This window comes from Mus pahari, chromosome X, assembly GCF_900095145.1.
Source record: "Mus pahari chromosome X, PAHARI_EIJ_v1.1, whole genome shotgun sequence".
NCBI classification, from domain to species: Eukaryota; Metazoa; Chordata; class Mammalia; order Rodentia; family Muridae; genus Mus; species Mus pahari.
This window is the reverse complement of record NC_034613.1, coordinates 138,236,739-138,264,558: the sequence shown is the minus strand read 5'-3', so window position 1 is coordinate 138,264,558 and position 27,820 is coordinate 138,236,739. Positions and strand designations below refer to the sequence as shown.

The window sequence follows — 27,820 nt, the reverse complement described above, 5'->3', positions numbered from 1 at the left end:
GGAAGTCAAGGCAGGAACTTGAAGCAGCTGGTCACATCCACAGTTAAGAGCAGAGTGGAATTTATGTGTACATGCTTAGTGCTTAGCCCCCTTATATCCCAAGGTCCTGCCCATGAAACAGGGTGCCATCTGCATTCAGGGTAGACTGTCTCATCTCAATGAGCCAAACTAAGAAAAATGTCTCATAGGAAATGTCCACAGGCTAACACAGACAGAGGGTTGTTCACTGAGACTCTTCCCTGCTTGATTTTAGGTTGTGTCAAATTCAGAATATATTAGTGTATATAGACGGGCTTCACTGTGCCATAGCATGTGTGGTGGTCAGGACACAACATGCTATAGTAGGATCTCTCCTTCTGCTATGTGGATTCTAGGAACTGAATTTGGTACCAACTGCCTTTACCTGATGAGCCATTTTTGCTGGCCCAAGTTCACAATTAAACCATCACACCCACTGTATTCAATCATGACTAATCAAGGACTGCTAGGATTGCTCCTCAGCTGTTTCTGCTACAAATGTTTCAGGCAAAGTGGCCAATGGTCCAAGCCTAAAAGGGAAACACACATTGGTGGTATGAATAGGTACAGCCCCCGTAAGACTCATGTGTTTGAGTGCTTGGCCCATAAAGTGGCAGTATTAGGAGGTGTGACCTTATTGGAAGAAGTGTATCACAGTAGGGGTGGGCTCCTATGCTCAAGATATACCCAATGTGGTGCAGTTTCCTTCTACTGCCTGCAGATAAAGGTGTAGACTTTCTGCTCCTCCAGCACCATGTCTGTCTGCATGCTGTAATGCTTCCCACCATAATGATAACAGACTAAACCTCTGAAACTGTAAGACAGCCCCAATTAAATGTTGTCGTTTATAAGAGTTATCTTGGTCATGGTATCTCATCACAGCAGGAAAACCCAAACTAAGACACAAACCAATGGCTCCCATTATACCAGCACCTACTTTTATTTACAGCTAGCAGCAGGTAGCAAAACTAGTTGTCAGCAACACAGGGTTTATGAATGAATTCCTTGGAGAAAATACAATATGTATGAGTTAACTTTATAATGAATGACTTTTACATTTGACCTTCCAGAAAAAAATTATGTTGACACAACTATTTATTAAAGTCAGAAGAGGAAAAAACTCTTTAGGGGCAGATAAACGGTGATCTAGTGAATCCAAAACTCAGTACTGAGTTTTGAGTACTTGCAGATAAATGCTAACAGAATATGAAACTTAAAAGACTCACATCTTAAAATGCAAGTGGAAAAAAACCCAGAAGATTAAGAAAATTTAGCAAATTAAGGAATATGTTGAAATACATTTTAAAAATTATTTAATATGACCTTATATGACATGGTCAATCTACTGAGGAAGAAAGTCCAACTTGATTAACAATCCAAAAATAATTACAAGGTTTATTTAAGCTTCATAAACATTGTTGTCTACCCATTTAGAAAACATTCAAGTGAACACAATATGTTCTCTAGAAAAATGCAAGCTGGTCCTATTTTTTTCCAGATCAATGCAAAGGGTACTCTACAATTTTACTCTTCTTGTATATGGTCAAAAGAGGATCAAATGCACATAAGATACAAAGAACTTCAATAGGATAATTGTGAAATTGTGCCACTTGAAGGTAAATGAAAATCTATTTTATTTTAGAGCTAGCACAACACTCAGAAGTTAGCCAGTTAATTGATTGATTATTTTATAGATGAGGAAACCTAAACACAGCAATATTCAGAAGGCAGAGTTTGTATGGGACTGGTCCTCTCTCTCAATGCTATCACCTACTACTCAGCTGTTTCTCCTCTAAAATAATTCAGGGCCAAAACACACGGAAGAGTGCCCCCCCCTCGCCGGATTTAATCTGAGTTGTCCCGTAGTAATTAAAATCATGTCGCCAATTAAAACTGATCGTCGCTATGTAGAAAGTAAAATTACTCATTCTCCATCTATCTGTGGGGTTGTAGCCTTGCTTGAAATTGAATCTTTACTAAAACAAGAACAAATCTTTACTTGAACTCAGATAGACCAAAAGACATGGTAAAGAAAAGAGCAATTTAACTTTTTTTTTTAACCAAAGTGTCCTTCAAACACTATATATTAAGCATACTTGTTGTCAACTCTTTAGAATGTGGAGTATCCTGGGAGAGAGCCTGCTGAGGGATTATCTTGATTGCACTGAGGTGAGAAGACCTGCTCACCTTTGGTGACATTTTTTGGATGAGTGCCTGGACTGCGTAAATGGAGAAAGGGAGCTGAATGGTAGGTAGCACTGATATGTCTCTCTCTTTCCTGACCGTGGATGCAATGTGGCCAGCTTCTTCCCTGCAATAACAGACTGCACCCTCAAACCCTGGGCCAAAACACACCCTTTCTCTCTTAAGTTGTATTTGTCAGAGTATTTTAGCACAGCAAAGGAAAAGAGACAAAGATCTCCAAAGCCATGGCAAACTTTAAAAGTGGGAGGGCAAAACTAGGACCACTTGACCATGAGCTTAACAATACCCATCTGCTGGAGAAGATATCCAGAACGTAAAACAATGCTCCCAATATTGGTCCTCAAAGAATTTTTAATTCATTGGGATTATAAATATATCCACTTAAACAGGAACAATGCATTTCTCTAAAATCTTACTTTCCAGAAAAAAAAATTACCTAGTGCAAAGGTCAAAAACCAGATTAGTTTTTAATAAAATGGTACTTTTTAATAATGTGATTCCAGCTTGGAAATTTAACTCTTTTTTATACAGTTTGAACTCTAACATTAGGACATACCAAGTCTAGTGTTCTTTCAATAATTTCTTCTATAAACATACAATAGAACATACCACCAAATAATTCTCCTGAGATATAGAGACAGTGTAGTGTCTTTCTTCTCTGTTAAAGTTATGTAGCTTTCAGGTAATAAACCCTCAATTGAATTGACAAAAATATGCTAAGCCTGGGGAATGCATTCCTCACTACTGAAGTACTTGACTTCTCTACTTCTGGTTTTTTCTCCAATTTAATGCTTAGAATGCAGTGCACACCCAGGAGCATTATCCAGATCCCCACCAGCTGAGAGCTCTTCAGCAGACCAGCTGTGCTGTCAGATCCTTCTGGAACTTTTGTCAGTGACCCAAGGTTACACTCCTTCCAGGGATGTAAGAATACAAAAGTGTTGAAACCGGGGCATCTCATGACAACCGAGGAGAACACAGAAAAGCCCTTCCAAACTCAGACCTCCGAAGGAAGCTGGCTACCGCTATCAGCATCACTGGGCCCGCACCATAGCTCCACTCATTTCTTTGCCCAATTTGTCTTCATTGCCTCCTCTTGCCCAGTGTGGACCACATGGGCATTTCTTAATGAGCCTCTTGGTCCCTAAACTGAGTCTTAGACTCTGCTTCCAGTAATTCATATAAATTAACCCATGAGAAGGAAAATTAAAACAAAAGAAGTTACAGAATACCTTTAGATTATGCACACTAGTGACAAAGTACCAGGAAGCTCCAAGAAAATGAATACATGTCTAAATAAACACTTGTACTTGGATGTTCACAGCAGTATTGCTCAAAGCCAAAAAGTAGAAACAATATAAGTGTGTATTACTGAGGAATAGAGAGAAAGATGTGGAATATCCACACAGTGGAATGCTATACATCAACAACAAAAAAGAATTAAACTGTGAGTGCAGTCACATCATAGATGAATTTTTAAATAATCATGCTAAATGAAAGAAAGGCACAAAAGAATACATAATATTCAGTCCATCTATATGAAAAGGCATAAAATATGCAGAGATTAACAGTTGCTTGAGGCTGAGGGAAAGAATACGGATTGTCTGCAAGTGGGCAGCTTGGGAAGTGATGTAAATAGTCCAATATTGGATCAGTGCAATGGCTGAACAACTCTATAATTTATTAAAAACCACTAAGACAGACAGTGATGCTTAGGACAAGTGGAATTTATGCTGTGTATATTATATCTAAGTAAAGCATAAAAAGAAAACCAAGGGCATGAGAATGCAAGCATTAGCCAATAAGGGGGTGAACACGAATTGTCCCAAAGACCAAAGGAGCCCAGAACAACTGAGGATGTTACAGTCTGAAGACTATGAATGGGCTTATCATCCTTCAAATCCCTACCAAGCACTGCTCCTGAAAATGAAGACAAATGTGCCTACGTCTTTCATGTCAACTTGAATGTAATACATTTTCAGACATAATTCTAGAAGCAACAAACCTCTCCCTGAAGACCTCAAAACAGCTTGATTTTTATTTATATACACATTATTTTAAACATGACAACATGTCTGCACGCTCATAGTTTGGCATTTAGTTTGTACCTGATTTATAGAGCTCACTAGTTATGACTACAGTGGTAGTGGGGGAGGGGTGTATGTATGTTTAATCTTTCCAAAATTATCTCATTCCAACAATTCTATCAGTTTCTCTCTTATAACCTCTGATGTCAGATGACTGAAGTACCCAATTCACAGACAGAAGATAACTGAGCAAACCCTTCTTAAAATTCAACCAATTTATTTTGACATTCTGTTTTAATGTTTAATCAACATTTCCTGCAAGCTGTCCACTCTGCTGATGTAAACCATTCCACTTTGCCTTATTTCTATCCCATCTGGAGTGGAAAAATTAACTCACTTTTATCACCAGAAAGAGGATAATATGGAAGGGTGAACATGGATACAAGCACTCCCACATTTATTATTTATTATTTATTTATTTCCTTCGGATCCTTCCTACTTGATGCTATTTTGTTTCCTTCACGTTCCCTCGATTGGAAATTATGTGATTTTCTTAATTCTTCTGAATGCTCTGACACTTTATACCTTCTCAATCATTAGAATTCTGGGCACTGGATTCTAATGAAATGCCAACTATAGCAGAAGTAGTTGTTGCCAAATCCTCTAGAATAGGTCATTCCCAAACAAGCAAACCACACTGGAAGAATGAGGCTAAGATATACTTAGAATTACTACAAATGTCAAGAGAATTCCTGGGTGGTTAGGAGGGTATGGCAGAAAGGCACGTGTATTCTCATTTCTTTTCTGAAGAGGAACTCCAAAGTACTTTCATGTCTTATTTTCTAAAAATACATGTTTTCAAATCTATATTCAAATGGTAATCACTTTGTTTCTAAAATGTCATCCTTTGGTGTCGGAGGAAGGTTCATTTCATGTAGGGAATTCTGTGGGAATCCTGAGTATCTGAGCGGCTCAGTGGGACTCTTTGAAGAGATAGTCACATAAAGCTCCCACTCTCCTAAAGAGGGTGCCCTGCTGAGAACCTCATCTCCTGGGCCCTTTCTACCACACCTCTGGAGGAATTCCAAGTGAGATAGAGAAAGTGACACCAAAGCCTTTCCTTCTAGAAGGGCTGGTGGGAAAGAAGCCTTGACCCAAGGGCGTATTCCTGAGTCTGGGTTACAGTTTCTCAAACCAGAATGACAGATTTCTGAAGTGGTGGGAAGCAACTTGTTGTATCCTCAACAGGTAGGGCTAGAGAGATGGTTCATCAGTTAAAAGCAGCGATTGCTTTTTAAAGGACCAATTCCCAGCACCCACATGGCAACTCACAACCATGTGTAATTCCAGTTCTGAAGGATTGATGCCCTCTTCTGGACTCACTGGACAGTGCATGGTACACAAATAGACATGCAGGCAAAACAACCATATACATAAAATAACATTTTGTTTTGGTTTTTGAGACAGGGTTTGTCTGGGTAGCTTTGGCCATTCTGGAACTTGCTCTGTAAACCAAACTGGCCTCTAGAATTAAAGGTATACAACGCCACTGCCAGGCTAAAAAATTTTTTTAATGTAGGGTAATTTTGGGACAATTTCTGAGGAGGTGATCTGTTGAAATGTTTTTAAGGTGACAGTTTCATTAACCCATTCAAAGCAACATGGTAATGAAATGATACAAGTACAGGAATTTGTTTGATGCAAATTTGGGGACTTAAGGAGGAAACAGGTAGCAACAGAAATGGAATGCCATCCTGCTTCCTTTCGATTTGTATCAGAGAACATCAGACTTGGCCCCCTATGAGCTGGTGTACAAGTTCACATTCCTCCATTTCAAAAAAAAAAAAAGACTTGTTGACTCCAGGAGGACTGACTCAACTCAGAAACACCCAGATTATACCACATACTGGCCTGCCCCGACCTCTTGCCCACTGCCTAAATGACTGAGTGGGTCCCACACTACCAATTGAGTTGTGAGGCAAGTGGTTGCTAGTTGTTTCTTTAGAATCGAAATCAGCAGGCATGAGTTAGAAACTCACCTGTGTGGTCTGCTAAGATGGTTCAGCACATGCTCCACTATGTTCATAGCAGCCTTATTTATAATAGCCAGAAGCTGGAAAGAACCCAGATGTCCCTCAACAGAGGAATGGATACAGAAACTGTGGTACATTTACACAATGGAGTACTACTCAGCAATTAAGAACAACGAATTTATGAAATTCTTAGGCAAATGGATGTATCTGGAGGATATCATCCTGAGTGTGGTAACTCAATCACAAAAGAACACATGATATGCACTCACTGATAAGTGGATATTAACCCAGAAACATAGAATACCCAAGATACAACTTGCAAAACACATGAAACAGAAGAAGGAAGACCAAAGCGTGGATACTTCATTCCTTCTTAGAAGGGGGAACAAAATACCCATGGGAGGAGTTACAGAGACAAAGTGTGAAGCAGAGCCTGAAGGAATGACTATGCAGAGACTGCCTCACCTGGGGATCCATCCCATAAACAACCACCCAAACCAGACACTATTGTGAATGCCAACAAGAGCTTGCTGACAGGAGCCTGATATAGCTGTCTCCTGAGAGGCTCTGCCATTGCCTGACAAATACAGAAGTGAATGCTCACAACCATACATTGGACAGAGCACAGGATCTGCAAAAAAGGAGCTAGAGAAAGTACCCAAGGATCTGAAGGGGTTTGCATCCCCCTAGGAGGAACAACAATATGAACTAACCAGTACCCCCAGAGCTCCCTGGGACTAAACCACCAACCAAAGAAAACACATAGAGGGATGCATGGCTCTAGCTGAATATGTAGCAGAGAATGGCCTAGTCGATCATCAATGGGAGGAGAGGCCCTTGGTCCTGTGAAGGTTCTATGCCCCAGTATAGGGGAATGCCAGGGCCAGGAAGCAAGAGTGGGTGGGTTGGGGAGCAGGGCAAGGGGGGAAGGGATAGGGGTGTTTTGGAGGGGAAACTAGGAAAGGGAATAACATTTGAAATGTAACTAAAGAAAATATCTTTTTTAAAAAATGGTTCAGCTGGTAAAGGTTGATAATCTGAGTTCAATCCTAATACTCACATGGTGGAAAAAGAATACTGACTCTAACATGCATGCCACGGTGCATGGTCCTATCACCCTGCCATACACACGCCAAATAAATGAAAATATTTTAAAAATAAAATCTCCTTGCTACCTATATGATCAGTCAAGCATTTTACTAATTTACATAAATATGGCTTAAAAATCTCTAGATAAATCCATTTATAAAATATTTATGGATCACTCTCTGTGTGGCAGGTACTGTACATTTGATTAACAATCAGTTGGAGCATTCCATTTATTCTCTAAAATGTTTTTAAATAAAAATATTACATATAAAAATAAATAAAAAAATAAAATAACCAAAAAAATCTTAAGATATAATACTTACTATGTTTTTTTGAGTGACCATATCCTGAAAAGAAAAAGAAAATATTGCTATATTATATTAAGGTAAATTCTCATAAGTTCATATTCTTCCCATCTTTAAAGGGTTAACCATTTGGTTTCCCCTCTGAAAGCTTGAAGCAAAATGAAACTCAATCTATAAAATTCAGATGCCAAGGAAAACTGATCTTAATTGGTTAGTTCTACAACTACTGGGGGATATTTATATTTATAAGAACGTTCCCATACGTATTAGACACTTATTCATATATATTTTAAGATCTCACTTTGCAGTGAGTTCCTAACCAATGCCCTGGTTAGGCATTGCCTTGCCAGAAGAAAAGCATTGGTTACACTAAGTAAAGCACTGGGCTATGCTTTGACTTGGAGCTATTTCTTGAATGGACTAATATGAAGGCTTCAGGCCATCCCACAATCAGCCTTCTCACAGAATGGTGTTGCTCCAAGTAGTCCTGATACCCCACTGGAGCTGTCCAGGCATGTTCAAAGTATAATGAGAACAGTATTTGTTAACTGAGCATGAAGCTATGCAGCACTCGATTGTAACATTTTTACACTGAAATCCTACATTTATTTAAACAGAATCCATAATTAAATGTTTTCCCTATAAAACATGTATTATACATCGTGACATTTCTGTTATCTAGTAACAAACTCAGTTAGTTGCCTGCTTTTTGGTGCACCTGGATAGTCATTTTCATTTTAAGAAATATATGTTGTATTGAAAATTCAAAACTTTTGCAACCCCTACAACTATAAAAAATTAAAACTTATCTAGGTCATATGATTTTATTGAAGGTTTTGCTAAGATACAGTAGAGGAAAATATTATACATGTGGAAAAATACATTCTAACTTCATGTTTCTCAAAATAGAAATCATATAAATTTTCATAATCATAATTTCTAAATATTTCTAAACTCAACTTATTTAGTAAATAGAAATTAATATACACAGATCTAAAGTAATTTAGGTTTAAGGTCTTTGGAGACTATTAATATAAGTAACTTATACTGATAAAAGTTCTTTTCTCGCCGGGCCTGGTGGCGCAGGCCTTTAATCCCAGTACTTGGGAGGCAGAGGCAGGCGGATTTCTGAGTTTGAGGCCAGCCTGGTCTACCAAGAGAGTTCCAGGACAGTCAGGGCTATACAGAGAAACCCTGTCTCGAAAAAAAAATGTTCTTTTCTCAATCACATGAATGGTTTCTGTACAATTCAGTCCTGAGCTCTAATTATACAGCACACATTTATGTAAAGTATACATGTAAAATTTACTACATATAGCTAACACATCTGAAACAAGTAGCATTTCTTTCATGAAATAATATCTAGTTATTATAGAAAACAGAAAAATCTGGTTTAATATTAAACTCAAGAAATATAAAAATCCAATTTTGGTATCAAATTGTACTGTTACACACTCATGATTTTTAGTGCTGCAAGAGCTGAATACTTAAGAATGATAGCTGTGAAGTCCACCTCTCTAAACCACTGGTTCTCATCCCTGGTTGTATATTTGGGAGATTTTAACAAAAAGTGTCTGGGCCCTACCCTCAGAGACTGTGATGTAATTGATCTGGGTGTGACCTGGGCCTTGGGGGTATTTACCAGCTCTTTGGGTGATTTTAAAGGCCAGTCAAGGTTGAGGGGTGCTACTGTGAACAAATTTATACATAACTTTTAAAATGATTTCACATAGACCAGGATTTTTCAGCTACTACTAAGATATTCATCACTATTAATAAAAGATGAAGTTTGGAATTAATTCCCATTAGAAATTTACATTTTATCAATATAAACATTTTTTTTTTGGTTTTGGTTTTTCGAGACAGGGTTTCTCTGTATAGCCCTGACTGTCCTGGAACTCACCATGTAGACCAGGCTGGCCTCGAAGTCAGAAATCCACCTGCCTCTGCCTCCAATATAAACATTTTTAAACTACTATGCTATCCAATAAAGCTTGCATAAAGTTTTCAAAAACCACAGTTTTGAAATTCTCAATAATTACTGAGTTGTGTAGAATCATACAGGTTTCCATAGTTTATTTGCTTTCAAATTAGAGGGAAATAAATGCAATACTGATAATGTCTATGCTACTTTTTAAACATTTTGATGACTGTTAGGTGTCTTCATATGTTTACAAGCAAATTGAAAACTAATTTTTAAAATGTGTTGCTTAGGCTCAGGAGGGGACTCAGAGCCATGTGTTGGCATCAATGGAAACCAATAGATTTTGCTTCTGCTTCCTTAAGTCTGAAGTGCTGAGTGCCTATAAACGCTCAGGGTAGAAAGGATGCTCACACAGCAGACAGGAGTCACCCGTGGAAGCTAGCAAGTATGGCAGGAAGGAAGAAAGTAAATGCTGTTCCTTACCTTCAATGACAGAGCAGTGTCGGCATCAGTATCATAGTAGAGAATTACATTGTTAGCCATGTCAAAACTCTCTCGGACTCCAAGATGGTAGAAAAGGGAAGGCTGTCTGGAGATATCACTCATGTCCACAATAGCAACATCTGAGATGAACAAAGACAAGAGTTGAAGGAGAGCTGAGGTGATCTGTGTACTTATGTCTTCTACTTGCTGCTGATCACCAATGAGGATTATGGAAATTGGTATTTCTACCATCAGCTTTTTACATAAAATAGAAGTGGGAAATTATTTAATTAGGATTACCTCCCATGAACTATAAAACAAAACAGTAAAATTTTAAATAAAATAATGAAGAGACCTTATATATGTTGTGTGTGTGTGTGTGTGTGTGTGTGTGTGTGTGTGTGTGTGTGTGTGTGAAACAGGGTCTCACTATGAAGGCCTGGATGGATAGCCTGGAACTCACAGAGGTGGCCTTGCCTCTGGCTCCTAAGTACTAGGATTAAAGAGAAGTGACACACTCCACCTGTTCTGTCTCCCTCTTTTAAATGCTGAGGATAGACTGTCACTTAGAACCTGCTGACATATTTGTTTTCAGTGGTGGATAGACATACAAAGAGTACACATACCTGTTAATGAAAGGTAACAGAGTAAACCCTGTGCTCAGCATTCTAGCACATATCCCTCTGTTCTGCCAGAGAAAACTTTCCTCATCTGTGTACCACCTCCATTCATATATGTGCATACTATAAGCTGAATGCTTGTATGCCCACAAAATTCATGTGTTCAAACCAGACCCCTAATGTGACAGCATTTAGAGATGGTGCCTTTGGTAGGTGATGAGGTCAGGGGGCCAAATATACATGAATGAAATCAGTGTCATCTTCTATGAAGCTTGAGGGTTGAGCTGTCCTTTCTACCCCATGAGAACACTGGGATAAATGCAGACTGTCATCAGACAGTTCCTGAGGAATGACACCCAATAAACTTGTTCTCTGGCTTCCACATACACACAACCACACACACACACACACACACACACACACACACACACACACACAGTACTATGCAGGTGACCAAAAGGAAGTGGGCATAGAGTTTCCCAAAGGCTAGGTTGGGAGAAACCCACAGATAGATGTACTTAGCCCTTAGGAAGTCCTCAACCATATTGGGCCTGGAGCAGTTAACAGAAGCTGGAGGAAATAATGTTATCTGCTACCTGGGAATTTGTAAGACTTATGCAACTAAGATGGAGTGTCAATGGAGTGTGGAAATGCCAGAGAAAAGTGTTTTAAGAAGAAAAGAAAGCAAGCATAATGTGTCAGAGGCAAAACATGCAAATATTAATATGGGAGCCAGAACACCTTTGGAAATGAATCTGAGTTACTAGGTAAGAAGTGTTAAAGGGGTCCCAAAGGGACTGGATTCTACCTTGAGGCAATGAGGGTTAGGGTCTTAGAAATTTTTTATTAAGGACATATATAGGCTATAATGATATTCTAATGTTCCTCACTCACTCGACTCACAAACTAGAAGCTCCTGACCAGCTTTCATCTCTACTGCTACCCACACCAAACCCTTCTCCATTCATTCAAGCAAATACTAGATGCCGTATTATTTCCTTCCTACAGATTTTAGGATGTATGGCTGAGAGATGAGAACTTGAAGGGGAAAAAATAGTATCAGTGTCTTACCTAGAGGGACTTTATTTTAAAATAGTCATAAGAGGTTTTAACACAGATGACTACCATATTAAATTTCAGGTTATTAGAGTTTATTAGAGTTTATTGCTAATAAAGAACAAACGTATATGATAAGGAAATATTTTACAACTCAGTTGGGTCACTTTATCTCAAATGGATAAATCTGTTCTCTGCAGACATATACAGAGAGTCAAAAATAACAGCAGTATATATTAGGTATTCTGACTACCCGATTTCTCCCCTGAACTCCTATTTGTCAAAATTATATTTAAGTGTTTCATAGTGACACTATTGTAAAAGGCAACAATGCTGCTAATTCCAAGGCCATGGTAACTACTAACATTAATTAGAGGAAGAAGAGGGAGAGAGAGGTGGGAAGAGGCAGAGCACAGGGCTGAAGGACAGCAGTCTTTCTAGTCACACAGTCCATTCCTGTAGGCAGCCTTGAGCCTGATGGAGTGGCCTTTTGCTAAGTGGATCAATTTTCATCTGATAACACAAATTCTTTCCTTTCTGTGGCCTCTCAAGATTCTGAACTGTAATTTGATCCTGGCCCCACCACCCCTCTAGAAAGGTGGCCATCTGAGTCTTTACACAGGTCTTGGACAGAGACTCTTCGGTACCAATTAAAACTAGATAGGCAAATACTGCTGCTAAAGAAGCAATTCAGACTTAGGAGACAGTGGCTGGAGGATTGCAATTTCCAGGGCAGCCTGAGCTATACAACAAGACTGTCTCAGCAATCAGCCCCTCTCCAAATTCTAAGTAATTCATAATTCAATTATAAAAATATTTCAAACAGGGTCTCATTACATAGACCAGGCTAGCCCTGAACTCACAGAGATATGCTGCTTCTGTCTCCCAAGTGCTTGGATTAAAGGCATATACCACTAGGTTGGGCACATCAAGTTTGAAACTTTTACCTGACTGGCATTTGTTACTCAAGTGAATAGACTGAATTCACTCTGAAGATTTGTGCCTAAGGAAGAGTCTAGTGGTTTGTGTTTAGAGCAACTATGACACTAATCTAGCACTAGGTTTCTAAATGCTAGTTACAATAAGACACCAGACTGAATTTTTTTACATTTCATTTTTTATTAGATATTTTCTTCATTTACATTTCAAATGCTATCCTGAAAGTCCCATATACCCTCCCCCCGAAAGTTTTTTTTTTAAAGAGACCACTAATCCAAGTAATCACAGAACTCAGAAATCGAAAGGCAGGAGGATTGCTTTGAGTTCCAGATCAGACTAGGTTACAATGTGAGACTGCATTTCAAAACAAAAACAAGCAACAAAAAATCCCAAACAACTAAAAAGAGGAGAAGGAAAACGAGACAATCAATCCCTTCTAATCTTTCCTTATCACAACACTTAGCTTTGCCAAATAGAAAATTCCTCTAGATATCTCATCTGGGTTTCAGAGACCTTCTAGAAGCCAGGGAGGGAGGGAAAGGTAGGGCTGGCTTCACTTTGCAGGTGGGGAAAAGGAAGCACAGAACCATTAACAGACTCCTCAAGGTCATTTAGCTAGGGCAAAATACAGACAAGGTTCAAACTCCCCTTTTTTGCCCCAGTCCTAGGCCGGCCTGGGGGGTTACTGTGGATGGGGTAAACTGCTGTTCTGACTCACTTTCTATAACTGAGCTACCTTGGAGCAAAACAATTCCTGTATCAGGCTAAATCTTAGGTAAACAGATCCCAGATGAAAAGGGAAGAGATAAAATGCAGGTTTTCATTACCATATGCACTCTGCTCTTAGCAACCATTGCCTTTCAGTACCTTCCAGTTAGATCCTAGTGATGAAGGCCAGCCCTGCTGGGAGGTTACTAGTGCAGGTAACACTCTTTAGGAAGTGAATCTCCAGAGAATGCTCTAGTTGAAATCTAAACTAACAGAACATTGTTTGAATTCACCACGGAAGTCAGTACCCCTCAATAGATCGATTATAACTATTCCAAAATGTGTTAATGCGAAATAAGATGAAGTATATAGGATTTTAACTGATTAAAATCCTTTAAATTCTTAAAATAAAGAAGGCATTTTGGTAAAACCTGCCCAAGATCAAGGCAGTCAAAATTCCAGTATGGGCCGGGCAGTGGTGGCACACACCTTTAATCCCAGCACTTGGGAGGCAGAGGCAGGTGGATTTCTGAGTTTGAGGCCAGCCTGGTCTACAGAGTGAGTTCCAGGACAGCCAGGGCTACACAGAGAAACCCTGTCTTGAAAACCGCCACCCCCCCCCCAAAAAAATTCAAGTATGGGCAAGGGAGGTACTCTACCTGCCCTATGCCTACTTAAGCAGTTTCGGGCAATTGATGGCTGCTTGGGGTAGTCAGTTTTCTTCAAGGATGCGGCCCCTGAGAGGCGACCTATGCTCCAATAGACAGCCCTATACATATGCACATACAGGCAAGTAGTAAATGGACTTAGTCATTTTTTTTAAAGAATATAAAGTTGGAAGAAAAAAGTAGGTAGGGAGAGGAAAGGAATTATAGGGGAGGGAATAAGGGCTGGATTTGATCAGAACACATTATAGGCACATATAACATCATTTAAAAAGGCCATTTCATCAGTCTAAAACAGAATTTTGTTTTAGTTTTTAACAGACAGACTCTCATGTAGCAAGGCTAGCCATGAACTTGCTGTGTAACAATAGATACTGAACTCTGCGCCCTCCTTTCACACCCATAGGTGCTACGATTATAGAAGTACAACACCATGCCTGACCTTTAAACATTTCTGTTAAATATTTTATAGGTAACAAATAAAACCATAGTTTTTAGTGTGGTTTTAAAGTACTGAATTTATGCATAATGCCATTAGTTAATGGTATGATAGCAAATAATTTACCTTGTAGTAATTCTGTGCTCACACTGGCTCATGCCAGTCTTTAAATACACTCCAGGTTGTCTGTAAGCCTATATTACTACCAGTAGAAAAAAAAAAGAAATGATTGTAAATAACAGTTGTTTTTCTCTAAGAGTTGGAATTCAGAATAAGTTTTCTGCCAGAGACATTTAAAAATATAACTGGATGTATGGTAACTCTGGTCCCTTTAAAAATTGCTTTAAAAATAAAAAGCTCACTTTTACTGAACAGAAGTCATTTCTACTGACTTCTACTATAATTAGATCTGTCTTCATTCATTGTTCCTCATTTCCAACAAACTTCAAGTCAGGCCAGTACAAAGAATGCTGTGAAGTGTCATTTCAACTTATTTTCCAATATTGTAAAAAGCAGAAAGAGCTAACCCAGCAGTTGAGTGTCAGGAGGTCAGCACAGCCTTACTGAGTGCTATTATCACCTGGGTAACTGGCGTGGGGTTGCTAAGATTTGACCAGGAAGAAGAAGGGTAAAGAGTAGGGACATGAAGAAACTTCATCTTTTGTCTCCTGGTACCTAATTTTTAAGACCAAAATAAATCATATATAAGCAAACTGTACCCACTAAGGTGAATAGATTTGAGGTGTTACCATTTTGCTCACAGTGAAGTATTTGTAAAACACAACATGGCATGAATGAAGTCTTTTGCACAGGCATGTTGTTTTTCCAACTAACAATGCCGAACAACATTGTGCCAAATTATATTGCCAGCTAGGCTGCAGTTTGACCGTTGTTATCATCCATGGTGCCACGCCTACAGTTCCTACTCTGGCTTCCCTTATACATAACTTCAATCTTCATCATAGCAGCTTTGTCTCAGATTTCTTCTACTGTTTTATAAAGAGGAAATTTCTGAGCCCTATTTCTTTGAAGGATTTTCCAAGCATAATCTCTTCATCCAAATAGTGTCTAGCATCACCTTTGAAATATATGCTATTTTAGAGCACAATTGGGATTGTTGTGCTGTTGCCACGTACCGCCAACCATGAATAGATGTATGAAGCTTTTCTTTTACAGTGACAAAATCTCAGGAAACAGGTCCTAGATTTATGTTCTTCTCTATTTGTCTCACTGAAGTGTCAGTCAACGGGAAAGGACTGGAGGATTTTACATCTATTTCCCCAACAATCATCCTGCTCTCTTTTACTGAATAAAATCAATTGTTCCTTCAAGATCACTAAACATTGGGACTTTTGCATGACTGCTGATTTCACCTATTCTGTGCTTTATGCTTCCTCATTGGCATCTGTCACCACAGCCTTTAAAGGCCACTGAATTCATTTGGTGCTGGAGACTCTGTTGGATATGAAAGCATCATTCTTTGTCCTTAACTCTTCTAGATTCATTGTATTATCTCATGTCTGATATCCACTGTACAATGAATGCACAGTGCTTATTATTTTCATGCAGCATACTTCCATAAGACATAGGCTTTAGGAACAAGCAGCATTCTTTTTTTTTAAGATTTATTTATTTATTTATTTATTATATGTAAGTACACTGTAGCTGTCTTCAGACACTCCAGAAGAGGGTGTCAGATCTCATTACTAGATGGTTGTGAGCCACCATGTGGTTGCTGGGATTTGAACTCAGGACCTTCGGAAGAGCAGTCGGGTGCTCTTACCTAACAAGCAGCATTCTTGATGCAGAATTCTCATTCTCAGGACATTATAAACAAACCCATCTTACAATGTTTGAAATTTTGGTCTTATGAAATCTAATGAATCCAATAGCCATTCTAAACATAAAAATGGTAATTGCTCCCAGTTCATATAATGAGTATTAGGAACCCATGGTTTTATATATGATTTGACTGTGTCTCTAAAGGTTTATGTGTTGGAATATTTTATGTCCAGTGTGGTGGTATAAAGATAATGGGACCTTTAAGAGGTAGTCCTAGTATAAAGTGGCTAGGTCCCTGGGGACGCTGCCCTTAGAAAGGATTAATGCAGTTCTCACTAGATTCCAGGTGGTTCTACAAGAGTGAGTTATTTGAGGGCTAATAGAAATAATCTAAAATTTGACAGTGGTGATGGCACTATAACTGTGAATACACCCAAATCTACTGTACTTTATACTTTAAATAAGAGCATTACATTGCATAAAGTTGTCAAAAACATAAGTACTAGACTATTCATAACAGCAGTGCTATTCATGATTATCTCCAAACAGAAGCAACTCGAATGCTTATTCATAATCGAAAACAAACTGTGGCATCTTCCTGCACTGAAATACTATAGCAGCGGTTCTCAACCTGTGGGTCACTTCCTTTGGGGGTGACCTTTTCACAGAGGTCACCTAAGACCATTGGAAAACACAGGTATTTACATTACAGTTCATTCCAGTAGCAAAATTACAGTTTTGCAGTAGCAATGAATTCCACTGGTGTGTGTGTGGGGGGGGGGGGGTTACCATAACATTAAAGGGTCAGAAAATTAGGGTGGCTGAGACCAACTACACTATAAGGCAAAGAATAAGCTATGACTACAGTGACATCATACAGGTACTCCACAACCTAACTGAAACAAAAGAGGCCAGACATATAATGTACAAACTATAAAATTAAATTTATAACAAAGGACAAAAACCAGGCAAAACTCAGCTACTTTTTCTATATATGCTGTATCTCAATTAATTATGAGAACAGAGAGCAGAGTCAAAGCTAAGGTTTTTGCCTTTTTCTCCAGCACAGAACAAGGAATGGCACTTAGGTGCAATTTTTAATCACCAAAACTCAGGAATCTCTTCATAAGAACTGCAGGAGACTATACTACATGATTATTGTTTAAGAGCTTTAGATCTGAGTCTCTACTGTGCCAGGCACATTTTACTCTGTACGCTGAGGTTTCTGATATGATTGGTGGCAGGGGTTAGAGAGGAATGGTACAGAGAGAACCGATAGGAAGCACTTGCTCAATTCAAGGCATTGGCATTCATTCGGAAATATTTAGATGCAGACATTTTAACAAGACTCAGATACATTAAGTTATCCAGGGCTATACAGTCAACAGATATATCAGGGCTATATCAGATATATATCAACAGGGCTATATCAGTCAAACTCTGATGCACAAACCCAAGGCATCACTAGCATTCCAAGGGTCAGTGGGCTATTATGGTAGGATTATGCTGGTCTGTTTGGGCAGATTATGTTTTCTTCAGAAGGCCAATAGGCCAATTGCCTAAAGAACTTGGACTTCTGAGCCTTTGAAGGATGAAAAGAAAGGAAGCAGCAGAGGTCCTGCTGCCAGCCTCCAAATGTCAGATTTCTCCTAGGCCAAGACGAGCCTCTCAAAACTGTCAAATGGAAAGGTGTCATTCTCGGAATGGCAATTTCACTTGAGATGACTCAAAGATGTAAATGTAAAAGTGAAACCTGTAAGTTTTCAGAAAGATAGATAGACCACAAGTAAAGCCTGCAAGGTGTTTTAGGTATGCAACCATTGTATACCATAAAAAGAAATTCTAGTCAGACTGTATCATCAAAAAACATGAATAACTGGGGATGAATTAGCAAGCCATAATATGGGAGATGCTCATGGTCCTGACAAAACACTTAAACACAAATTATATAAAAAGAACTGACAGCTCAACAAGAAGGTAACAACCAACCATTATATAGGTAAATGACTTCAGTGAACACCTTGCAGAGAAAAATATGTCCATGTCAAAAAGTCACATAGAAAGGTGCATGACATCATTACTTTGAAGGAAAAGCATATTAAATTCACCAACGAGAAAGTGCTATACTTCTCACTAAAAAGGCCAAAATTTTAAAGATCAATACTACAAAGTATTGGTGAGGATATGAAACACATGCATTGGCGCTGGGAATATAAGGTGGTATAACCACTTTAGATAAAGGGTTTCAAGTCCCTTACATAGCTGAAGATAGACCTAATCCTTTTTTTTGTTGTTGTTTTTGTTTTTGTTTTTGTTTTTTTGAGACAGGGTTTCTCTGTATAGCCCTGGTTGTCCTGGAACTCACTCTGTAGACCAGGCTGGCCTCGAACTCAGAAATCTGCCTGCCTCTGCCTCCCGAGTGCTGGGATTAAAGGCGTGCACCACCACGTCCAGCTACACCCAATTCTTGAACTTAGCCATTTTACTTCTAGGTATTCCAAGAGGAATGTATGTCCACAAAAGACATACAGGTGTTTGTAACAGCCTCAAACTGGAAGCAATCCAAATTTCCATAACAAGAGAATGGTATGAATATATTTGTGTGGTGGTGGTTGTGTATGGGGGTATGCATGCCTGTGCATATGAGAACACATGTGGAGACCAGAAGTTAATGTTGTATCTTCCTTAGCTGATCTCTTCATTACTTGAGACAGCGTCTTTCACTGAACCTGGAGTTCAAGTTCACTAATTGGCTAGAAAACCCAAAGAAACCCAAAGAAAAGGTAGCTCAAACCTACAGTGATGGCAAATCAGCCATTCCATGCCATCAAGGATGGAGTGAAGGGAAAGGGAAGTGGGAAGAGACATAGGCAGGAAGACAGAATATTTCATATTGTGATAGAGTTTGAGTTCCACAAAGGCGAATGCCTTTTCCTAGCTGTACATTTAGTAAATATAGTAACAGTATAGATAGGGAACAGGTCAGGAAGAGAGTAAAGGATGAGAGGTGGGCATTGGAGCTCAGTGGTGTTACACCTGTCTAGTATGTGGATGGCTCTAGGTTCAATCCCTGGTATCAAAGGAAAGTCAGAATGTTAATAATTGGTGAAGCTTCATGCTGTGCATACTTGAAATTTTCCATAATAAAAATAATTGAAGAGTGAAAAGGGGTATCAGTATCAAATGCACCTTCTCTTTTCCTCCTCTCTGGTGAGTTCAATTCTGCCTGCCCTCTAGGCTACCCTCTCAGACACCCAAACGAAAGCCAGAATGAGATCTACTTCCATGGCCTGCAACCCCTCCCCCCACTAGGCATTTATGCCAAGCCTTGCCACACCCAATAGCTCAAACTCTGCCCAGAGTACTGACTGGGAAACATGAATTTTTCCAGCCTACTCTGTAATAGTTCAGCCCTACCCCAACTGCTCTATTTAATTAGAATTTGCGCAGCACCTATCTCAAAGCCTGATACACAGACGGCTTTAAATGTTTATGGCATATGCACCAAACACTATTTGGAAGTTGACTGCTGGGAATCAAAAATAATACATACTCCCTGGTAACAAATCCTATACAGTAAGTAAAGCAATGGGCCAGCTCACAAATCTCTCTGTTTAGAATGCACTCAAGGTGAGCAGCCACGGTTCAATGACATTCTGCAGCTGCGATGGTTTCTCTCCACATGGGTGAGGAGCACTGCAGGCTCAATGCTGAGTGAGTACCAGCAACACAGAAAGGAGGGGGCTCAGGAAAGAACCCCCAAAGGCCTGGTATAGCTGAGGTCCAGGCAAGGGCTTATGACATCTGGTTTCCAGAGTGAAAGAAAGCATGATGGTACAACAGGCCACTCTCTCCAGTGGGGATGGAGTGAGCCAGGCTGCTTCAGAGGTACAAAGCCGTCTTTAATTCCCTGCTATCTATATAAGTGTGTGTGTGTGTGTGTGTGTGTGTGTGTGTGTGTATCCTATTTAGGTAGCTGTGAATAACCAATAAGAGTGTAGTACTGTTAGCATTCTCTTTCCATTCAATTGTCAAGGCTTCCAGTCTACTGTATCTGTCCAGCATTAAAGCACTTTTGCTTTCCAATATCCTGCCTTCTGTATGCTAGGCAGGTGCTGTGCCACTGAGGTACATTCCCAGCCCCAGTGTGAGTTCTTTTAGATTTGTTGCCATTAGTCTGTGGCTTTCCTGCAGCTCCTCCATTCAACCTTTCACTAATGACACAGAAATCTAAGATACACAACACACTCACAAAAATAAGACAGTATAAGCACACAATTGAACCCAGTGCTGAGTTGCTATGAGAACAGAAGACAGGAAGTGCCTAATGTCTCACCTCTATGGTTCCCCCACAATACACCTGGGACAGTTCAATAGTTGCCCTCTGCCAGCCAACCTTGTTCTAAAGCAGCACTGCCAAGGACATCTTCTACTATGAGGAAAACATTTTATATCGTTGCCATCCCACATACAGAAGCTGGCTGGCTATACTCGAAATAGGGCTAGTCGATTCAAGAAATCCCATTTTACTACACCGAAGCCAATTTAAATATAAATGGTCACATGTGGCCAGCAGCTACTCAATTGGACATCCTGGTTTTAGAGAGTTTTACAAAACAGCCAACAACAGTTTTCTATCTTTTTTTTGGTGGAAAATGCCAAACAAACAAACAAACAAAAAATCCAAAAACGTGTGAGAGTGGAGCTCAGGAAGCAGGAGAGGGTAGGGATGTGGAGACCATCGATTTAATCGAAAATTGCACTTCCTACAGTCACATCTATAGAAATTATTCCAAAGGGCAAAACTGACCAAAGGAGATTCATGGTGCAAACCATCAAAAGCCAGAGTGAGCAAATGTGCTGCTCTGGGTGTTCAGGTTTGAGCACTGTGATACACAGGCTTCTCAAAGGAGCATGCACAGCAGGTGAAGCTGTGCCACACACATGAACACACGCCACTGAAGCCCAGAAAGGCAAAGGCGCTGCACACAAATGTTTCATCTTACTGTCAGCAGGCAAGAAGGGAGAGTTGTTCCTGGTGGCCCAATGAACAGCTCACTTTTCAAAGAATCTGTTCAAACTCCATTTGGGAGCAGACTGAATAGAAGCTGAGAAAGCCCGGAGTGGTTCTAGGTGAAGTGGGCTCCTGAATAATTTCTCTGAAAAGACGGGGTGCTCAAGAGCATCCTCTGCATGGTCAGAAATGTCAAGAGTGTGTGCGCACTGGGGCCAGCTGCCACTTGTTTGAACAAGCCTGATGCCCCATCTCTTTCCAGATGGGGGTGGGTTTGGCCATTTGCTGTGGAAAAACAAAACAAAACAAAACAAAAAACCCTTACATCCAGGGCTGCCTCCAGTAAACAAGGAACTGAATTGATTGGCATTTATGGGGTAGGGGTTGGTAGAACTTACCAAACATGCAAAAGCTCTGAGTTTTATAAACACAACTTAGACACCCATCCTGCTGCAAAACAGCATACCATGAACACTTTGAAAACAACTCCCAAAGTTCATATGCTTTTAGGTTTAAGGTAGACAGTGTTACTTCCACTTTACCAGTGGAAAAACTTAAGGCACAAACATCCCCTGGTCCTTACTGTGTCACATACAATGCTGATGAATACCATCCAGGGTCCACAGATTTATCCCCAAAGGTGAGGAGTAAGGTGAGTAAGGAAAGCACGGGAAAACTGGATGGTTAGGTCACACTCAGCACAGAAAGCCTGTATCTAGCAATGGATTACATTAAGCGATTAAAACATCACATAGCGGTAGATTACACCGCACCATGTTTGTCAGGCAGTAACTTGCCACTCTCTGGTTGTAGGATGGAATCCCCTGGAAGAATTAAAACACTCTGAAGGCCTCACGTTGAGTGTCATTGGTCTGAAATAGATAGGATTTTTTTGTTTGTTTGTTTGAGGGAGAGTCTCACTTTGTAGCTTAGGCTGGCCCCAAACTCCGTATGTCCCAGAGGCTGGCCTTGAATTTGCAATCCTCCCACCTCTGTCTCCTGGTATTAGACGAGTAATCCATCTTAAGTTAACAATTAGTTTTAACAGCTCTCCCAAATGACTATAATAACCAGCCTGCGTTAGGGATATATGTCAGGAGAAAACAAACTGGAGGACCAACTCAACATCTTATTGGTGGCGCTCAACCTTCCTAATGGTTTAATACAGTTCCTCTTGTTGTGGTGACCCCCAAGCAGAAGGTTATTTCGTTGTTACTTCATAACTATAAGTTTGCTTGTTATGAATTGCAAGGTAACTATCTGATAGGGGACCCCTGTGGGGGTGAACCACCATCTTAGGCGATAGTGTGTTTCTTGGGTTGTTGGCTATTATTAAAAGAAAAAAAAAATGATGAACTGGGTCTAAGTGCCTACGGTCTCTCTTTATCTGTCCAAGGGCTCCTTCCTTGCTCTACACTGTCCGGGAGGTAAGAGATTGATCCTGAGCATCACTGATGGCAGGATGGAGGAAGAACTGGAGGAGAGAGCCAGGGGGAGATCGTGGAGGGGTGGCAGGGCTTGTGAGAAGGCGGTGAGAAGCCAAGGGTGGTCCCCGCCCTCACCTGCATCGTAGAAGGCATCAAGTACGGCCGTCTCCCCGAAGTCGAGCTCCCCGAAGGGGACGGAGGTGAGATGGGCGCCCTCGGCTTCGCAGGCCCGAAGCAGGCACTTGAGCGCCCCGGCCTCGGGACCACCGGCGGTGGCGGCGGCCGCCCCCTGCGAACTTTCGCTGCGCACATATACAGCCCTCAGAGCCCGGCGCGGCCCGCGCCAGCCCTCGGCCTCCCCGCCCGCTGCGTCCCCCGCGCTCTCGGGCTCCGCCGGCCCCGCAGCGCCCTCGGGCCCCGGGGGCAGCCTGCCCTGGGGCGGCTCGCCGGCTTCCTCCGGCGCCTCGGCAGGGACTGGCCCGCCGCCGCCGCCACCACCGCCGCTGCCGCCCTCCATGTGACTGGCCCGCGGGGCTGGCGGCTTCGAAGCCCAGGTGCTCTTCCCCGAGACACCTGCTGCACAGGCGGAGGACGGACGGGCGGATGGGAGGACGGACGGCGGGCGGGCACAGAAGCTGCAGCTGCGGCGGGCAGGTGACCACGGGTTCTCTGGCGGCCGGCGGAGCGAAGCTCAGGGCTGGCTTGCCCCGAGCGCCCTTTGAAAGCCCGCGAGAAAGAGGCGGGGGCTCCGACGTCAGGACGGGTGGAGGGGGCGAGAGCCTCGGGGCAGCAACGCCCAGGGCGCCCCCTGCCGGCTCCCCCGCGCAGCGTCCCCAGCCCGGACGCCGGCCGAGGTGGGGACTGCAGGGCTCAGCTTGATTTGGCTTTTCTTGGGTCCTCCCCTCATCCTTCCTTTGAACGACTGTTACAAGCTAGTTTCCTAGGCTTCCTTCCTTTTTTCCTTCCTTCTTTCTTTCCTTCTTTCCTCCCGCCCTCACTTCCTACCTTTCTTCCTTCCTTTCTCCCTCTCTCTACCTTTCCTCCCCCTCTTTTTTTCCTTTGATCATCTTTTTCTCCCCGCCCCCACACCTGCCCACCAAACAAGCTGAAGCTTTCAACCACAGTAGACTTTTAAGGCACTAATTGGATATTGATAATCAGTTCCAAACTAAGTGCACATGGAGCTTTAACTCCAAATCAGGATGAGCATGCCTCATTTGGCACTCACCACTGCCCAGGACATAACCTCCCTGAGCCCTGTCTTGCAGCCTTATTTGTCTTGACTTTGGTAGTGACCTTGACAAGGTATGGGGAGGGTGCCGGCAAGCAAGCCTTTGTTTGCCTGGAAAATGGACTCCTGTAAAAGTGTGCTGCCTGCCTGACCTCTGAAATACTAAGGCTCCAAAAGAGGTCTCCACTGCATCTCTGCAGCTCACCATTTTAGTCTCCAACATTATATTATATTTAAACAATAGAATGCACTACAAGTTGGCATGTGGTGGTGGAGTTGTTTGTTTATAACAGCTGCTTCTAGGTATAATTTACAAACCATCTAGAACAAAATGGCTGGCTGGATCTTTAGTGTAGTCCTAATTGTGTGTCCATCACGACAACTTTTAGAATGCCTGAACACTCCACTCCCCACCCCACCTGCGCCCCCACTACCTTTTAGAAATCACTTTTCATTCCATCATCTGAAATAACCAGCCCTTAGCAAACCACCAGCCCTGGCTCTCTATTTGCCTCGTCTGTATATTTCATATACTGGATGGAATCAAAGTGTGAAAGGGGGTCTTCATTTGCTTTGCATTTGGTGCTAAGAGGAGGATGTCTGGGTTGTGTGAAGGATACGTTTAACATTTGAAGAAATTCACTGCTTTCCAAAGTGGTTGCATCAGTTCACATTCCCATGGAAGTGTATGAGTGTTCCATTTCCTCCATAACCCTAGCAACTCTTGTGACTCTTTCTTCATTACAGCTCCTAGTGGGTATGAAATCGGAACTCATTCTGATTTCGAGTTGCAATTCCCTGTTGGCTAAAGGTGATCAGCATCTTGTTCTACACTCCTGTCTCATTCATGTAACTTCTTTGGAATATTATCTATCTAGGCCATTTGCCCACTTTTTAATTGTTTTGTTTTGTCCATGCAAGTGCACGAACGCATGCGTGTGGAGGCCAGAAGACCCTGGGTAGTATATGTCAGGCGCCGTCCACACCATCCAATTTGACTTTGAGACAGGTTCTCTCTCTGGCTGGGAACTCACCAAGTAGGCTGGTCTGACTGCCCAAAGAGCCTGCCTGGCTTCCCCCCCCCCCAAAAAAAAAAGATAGTAAAAATATCCATAGAAATGCTACAAGAAATCCTTCCCTAGTTCCAGCCTTAGTAGAAATCAGGAACATTATGAGTGGTGGCATTGTGCGCTCTGAGGAAATGTGTGAGAACACTCAGACAGGACTTGAAAAAACTTTCAACACCTGTTCTGTTCTAAGAATTTTTTTAGTATGGTGCTATACAAGGACACATGTGTTCTTTGCAACCTTGCAATGCATAATAGTAGTAATTTTCCTAATGTGCTTGTTCATCTGAAATTACTCCAGTGACTGGCACAGCCTTTCAAAGGGCAAAGTCGCCTATTTGAAACCCCTTTTTGCCAGTGTCTGTTGTCTTCACAGCAATCTTCTCCAATTCCTCTCAGAGCTCTCTGGGGCCTGGCTCTGGAGCAAAAAGCCCAGGAGTTAGGAATTATGGCTTGAATAACCTCCTTCTCTAAATCCAAACCCTGCCGAGAAAAGAACCTACCATTCACCCAGCTAACAAGCACCTTCCCTGAAGTTGGCACACACAGCCACTAGCCCATTGTCTCCGGCAATTTGTACACATGAAGCAGGCCTCAGTGGCCAATGTCCTTCCAGCCCCCTCTAGCCCCTCCAAGGAGAAAATTGCAAAATGCTGCCTTAGTCTTGCCTGTTTAGTTGACAGGTGTTCTTTTCTCCATCGTGCCTTACCCCTCACTAAAATGCATGTCCTGGAAACCTCTTTGTCCTATTGCAGAAGTATCATCAAATGTTCTTCCGGATGTGGAAAAGAACTCTCCTCCTTTCCACCTTTTCCCTGTGGATTTTATGTAATCCTCTCTCACCTCTGCTGCTGGGCAGTTTTCTGAGTACTGCTCCCAGGAGGTCTCCTTTTTTCAGGTGATACCAATCCCTTCCATTTCTCTAGGACATAATTTCCGGACCATTTCCACCTTGACGATTTTCTTCTAGAAGATTCTCTGTTTGTCATTGCTATTTTGTGTGTCTAAAAGACTTTCTTAAAATTAAGCTTGATTTTGATTGAGATAATTGCATCTTCATATGTAAATATTGGAAATCACATAGAACTACCTAGTATTCTTTGACCCCATTTTCCCCAATAACACCATCTTGTTACACTAGTAGTGCATTATCCCAACCAGGATATTGACATGGCTGTGATGAAGATAGAAAACAGCTCCATCACAAAGATGCATCCTGTTATCCTTTGGCAGCCACAACCATCTCAGGCCTCACTACCCCTGACTACTAACCATTAATCTCTATTTCTGTAATTTTGTCATTTCAAGAGTGTTATATAAACTAATCATGATAATGCATACTTTCTAGCCCTTTGGAAGTAGAACCAAGGATATCAAGAGTTCGAGATTATCCTTCAAGCATAGTGAGTTTACAGCCAACCCGGACTATGTGAGACCCTGTCTCTAAATGTGTTATTTAAGAGGAATCATACAGTGTGTAAACTTTTTGGATTATTTTCCAATCACCATAATTACCTTGGGATTCAAATTAGTTGTTGCATGAATCGGTACTCCTTTATGTTGTATAGTTATATCACCAGTTCTTCAAGCCAGACTCCATTTGAAGGATATATGAATTGATTCCAGTTTAGAACTATTATGAAGAAAGCTACTAGTAATATCCATTCGCAGGTCCTGTGAGCATGAGTTTTAATTTTTCTGAGATAAATGTCCAGGAGTAAAAATTCCAGGTCATAGATAGATGTGTGTGTGTTGTTGTTGTGGTTGTTGTTTTATTTTTTGCAAAGTTGTCTTCTGAGAGGCTATCCCATTTTATAGTTCAACTTACAACATGTGCATGATCTAGTTTTTCACAGTCCCAACAGCATTTGTAGTATTCTCATGCTTTTATAGCCATTCTGATAAGTCTATGGTAATACTTCATTGTAGTTTTTCTTTATTTTGTTAGCTATAGTTTTTCAAATTCTAATTAAAGTCTAATTACATCACTTCCCTTTCTTTTTATTCCCTTCAATTCCTCCCAGGCCCTCAACTCCCTCTCGAGTTGATATCCACTTTCTTTTATTATTATTGTTATACACATATATGTATACATTTGCATATATATATATATATATATATATATATATATATATATATATATATATATATATATAAACCTGCTGAGTCTGTTTGGAATTGCTTGAGAGTATATGATTTTAGGCCTGACCATTTTGTATTAGAGGAACATCCCTGGGAAAGATCAATTCTCCCTCTTTCAGCAGTCAGTATTTGACTGTAGTTCTTTGTCTAGTGGTAGGACCCTTGGGAGATTTCACCCTCCAATAGTAGCATGCCCATGAGTATTACCATTGTTCAGGTCCTGTTTAGGCAGCCATACCATTGAGGTACTATGGATGTAGCTTCCCTGTTATTTTGAGAAGACACCATCTTACAGCTGATTTCCTGGTTCTGTGGCTCTTACAGTATTTTGCCTTCTCTTCCACAATGTTCACTGAGCCGTATGAGCAGGAGCTGTGCTGTAGATGTATTTGTTGGGTCAGGCAACTGTGTTGTGGATGTATCAGTGGATCTCTGCACTTTTTGTAATGGTCTCTGGGGTGACAGATATCTTATTGCAGTTGTGATTTGCATTTTCCCAATGGCTAAGGATGCTGAGTATCTTTGTGTGTGTGTGTGTGTGTGTGTGCGCGCGCGCTTATTTGCCACCAGTGTACCTTCCTTGGTGAAATATCTTTTCCAATGTGAGACCATTTTCTTTTTTTTTTTCTTTTTTTAATTATTATTA

At 41.0% G+C, this 27,820-nt stretch overlaps 1 protein-coding gene across 1 annotated transcript in view; it reads right to left on the bottom strand.

Annotated features, from left to right (window-relative positions):
- Positions 1-23,464, bottom strand: part of Map3k15 (mitogen-activated protein kinase kinase kinase 15) — a 121,787-nt gene extending 98,323 nt beyond the window's left edge. The window contains exons 1-3 of the mRNA XM_021188626.2: positions 22,870-23,464; positions 10,085-10,224; positions 7,696-7,719 (exon numbers count right to left, since the gene is read on the bottom strand). Of these exons, the coding sequence (XP_021044285.1) occupies positions 7,696-7,719; positions 10,085-10,224; positions 22,870-23,251 (546 nt within the window). The 5' untranslated portion in view covers positions 23,252-23,464. The remainder of the gene's footprint in view (positions 1-7,695; positions 7,720-10,084; positions 10,225-22,869) is intronic.
- Positions 23,465-27,820: the final 4,356 nt, after the last annotated feature.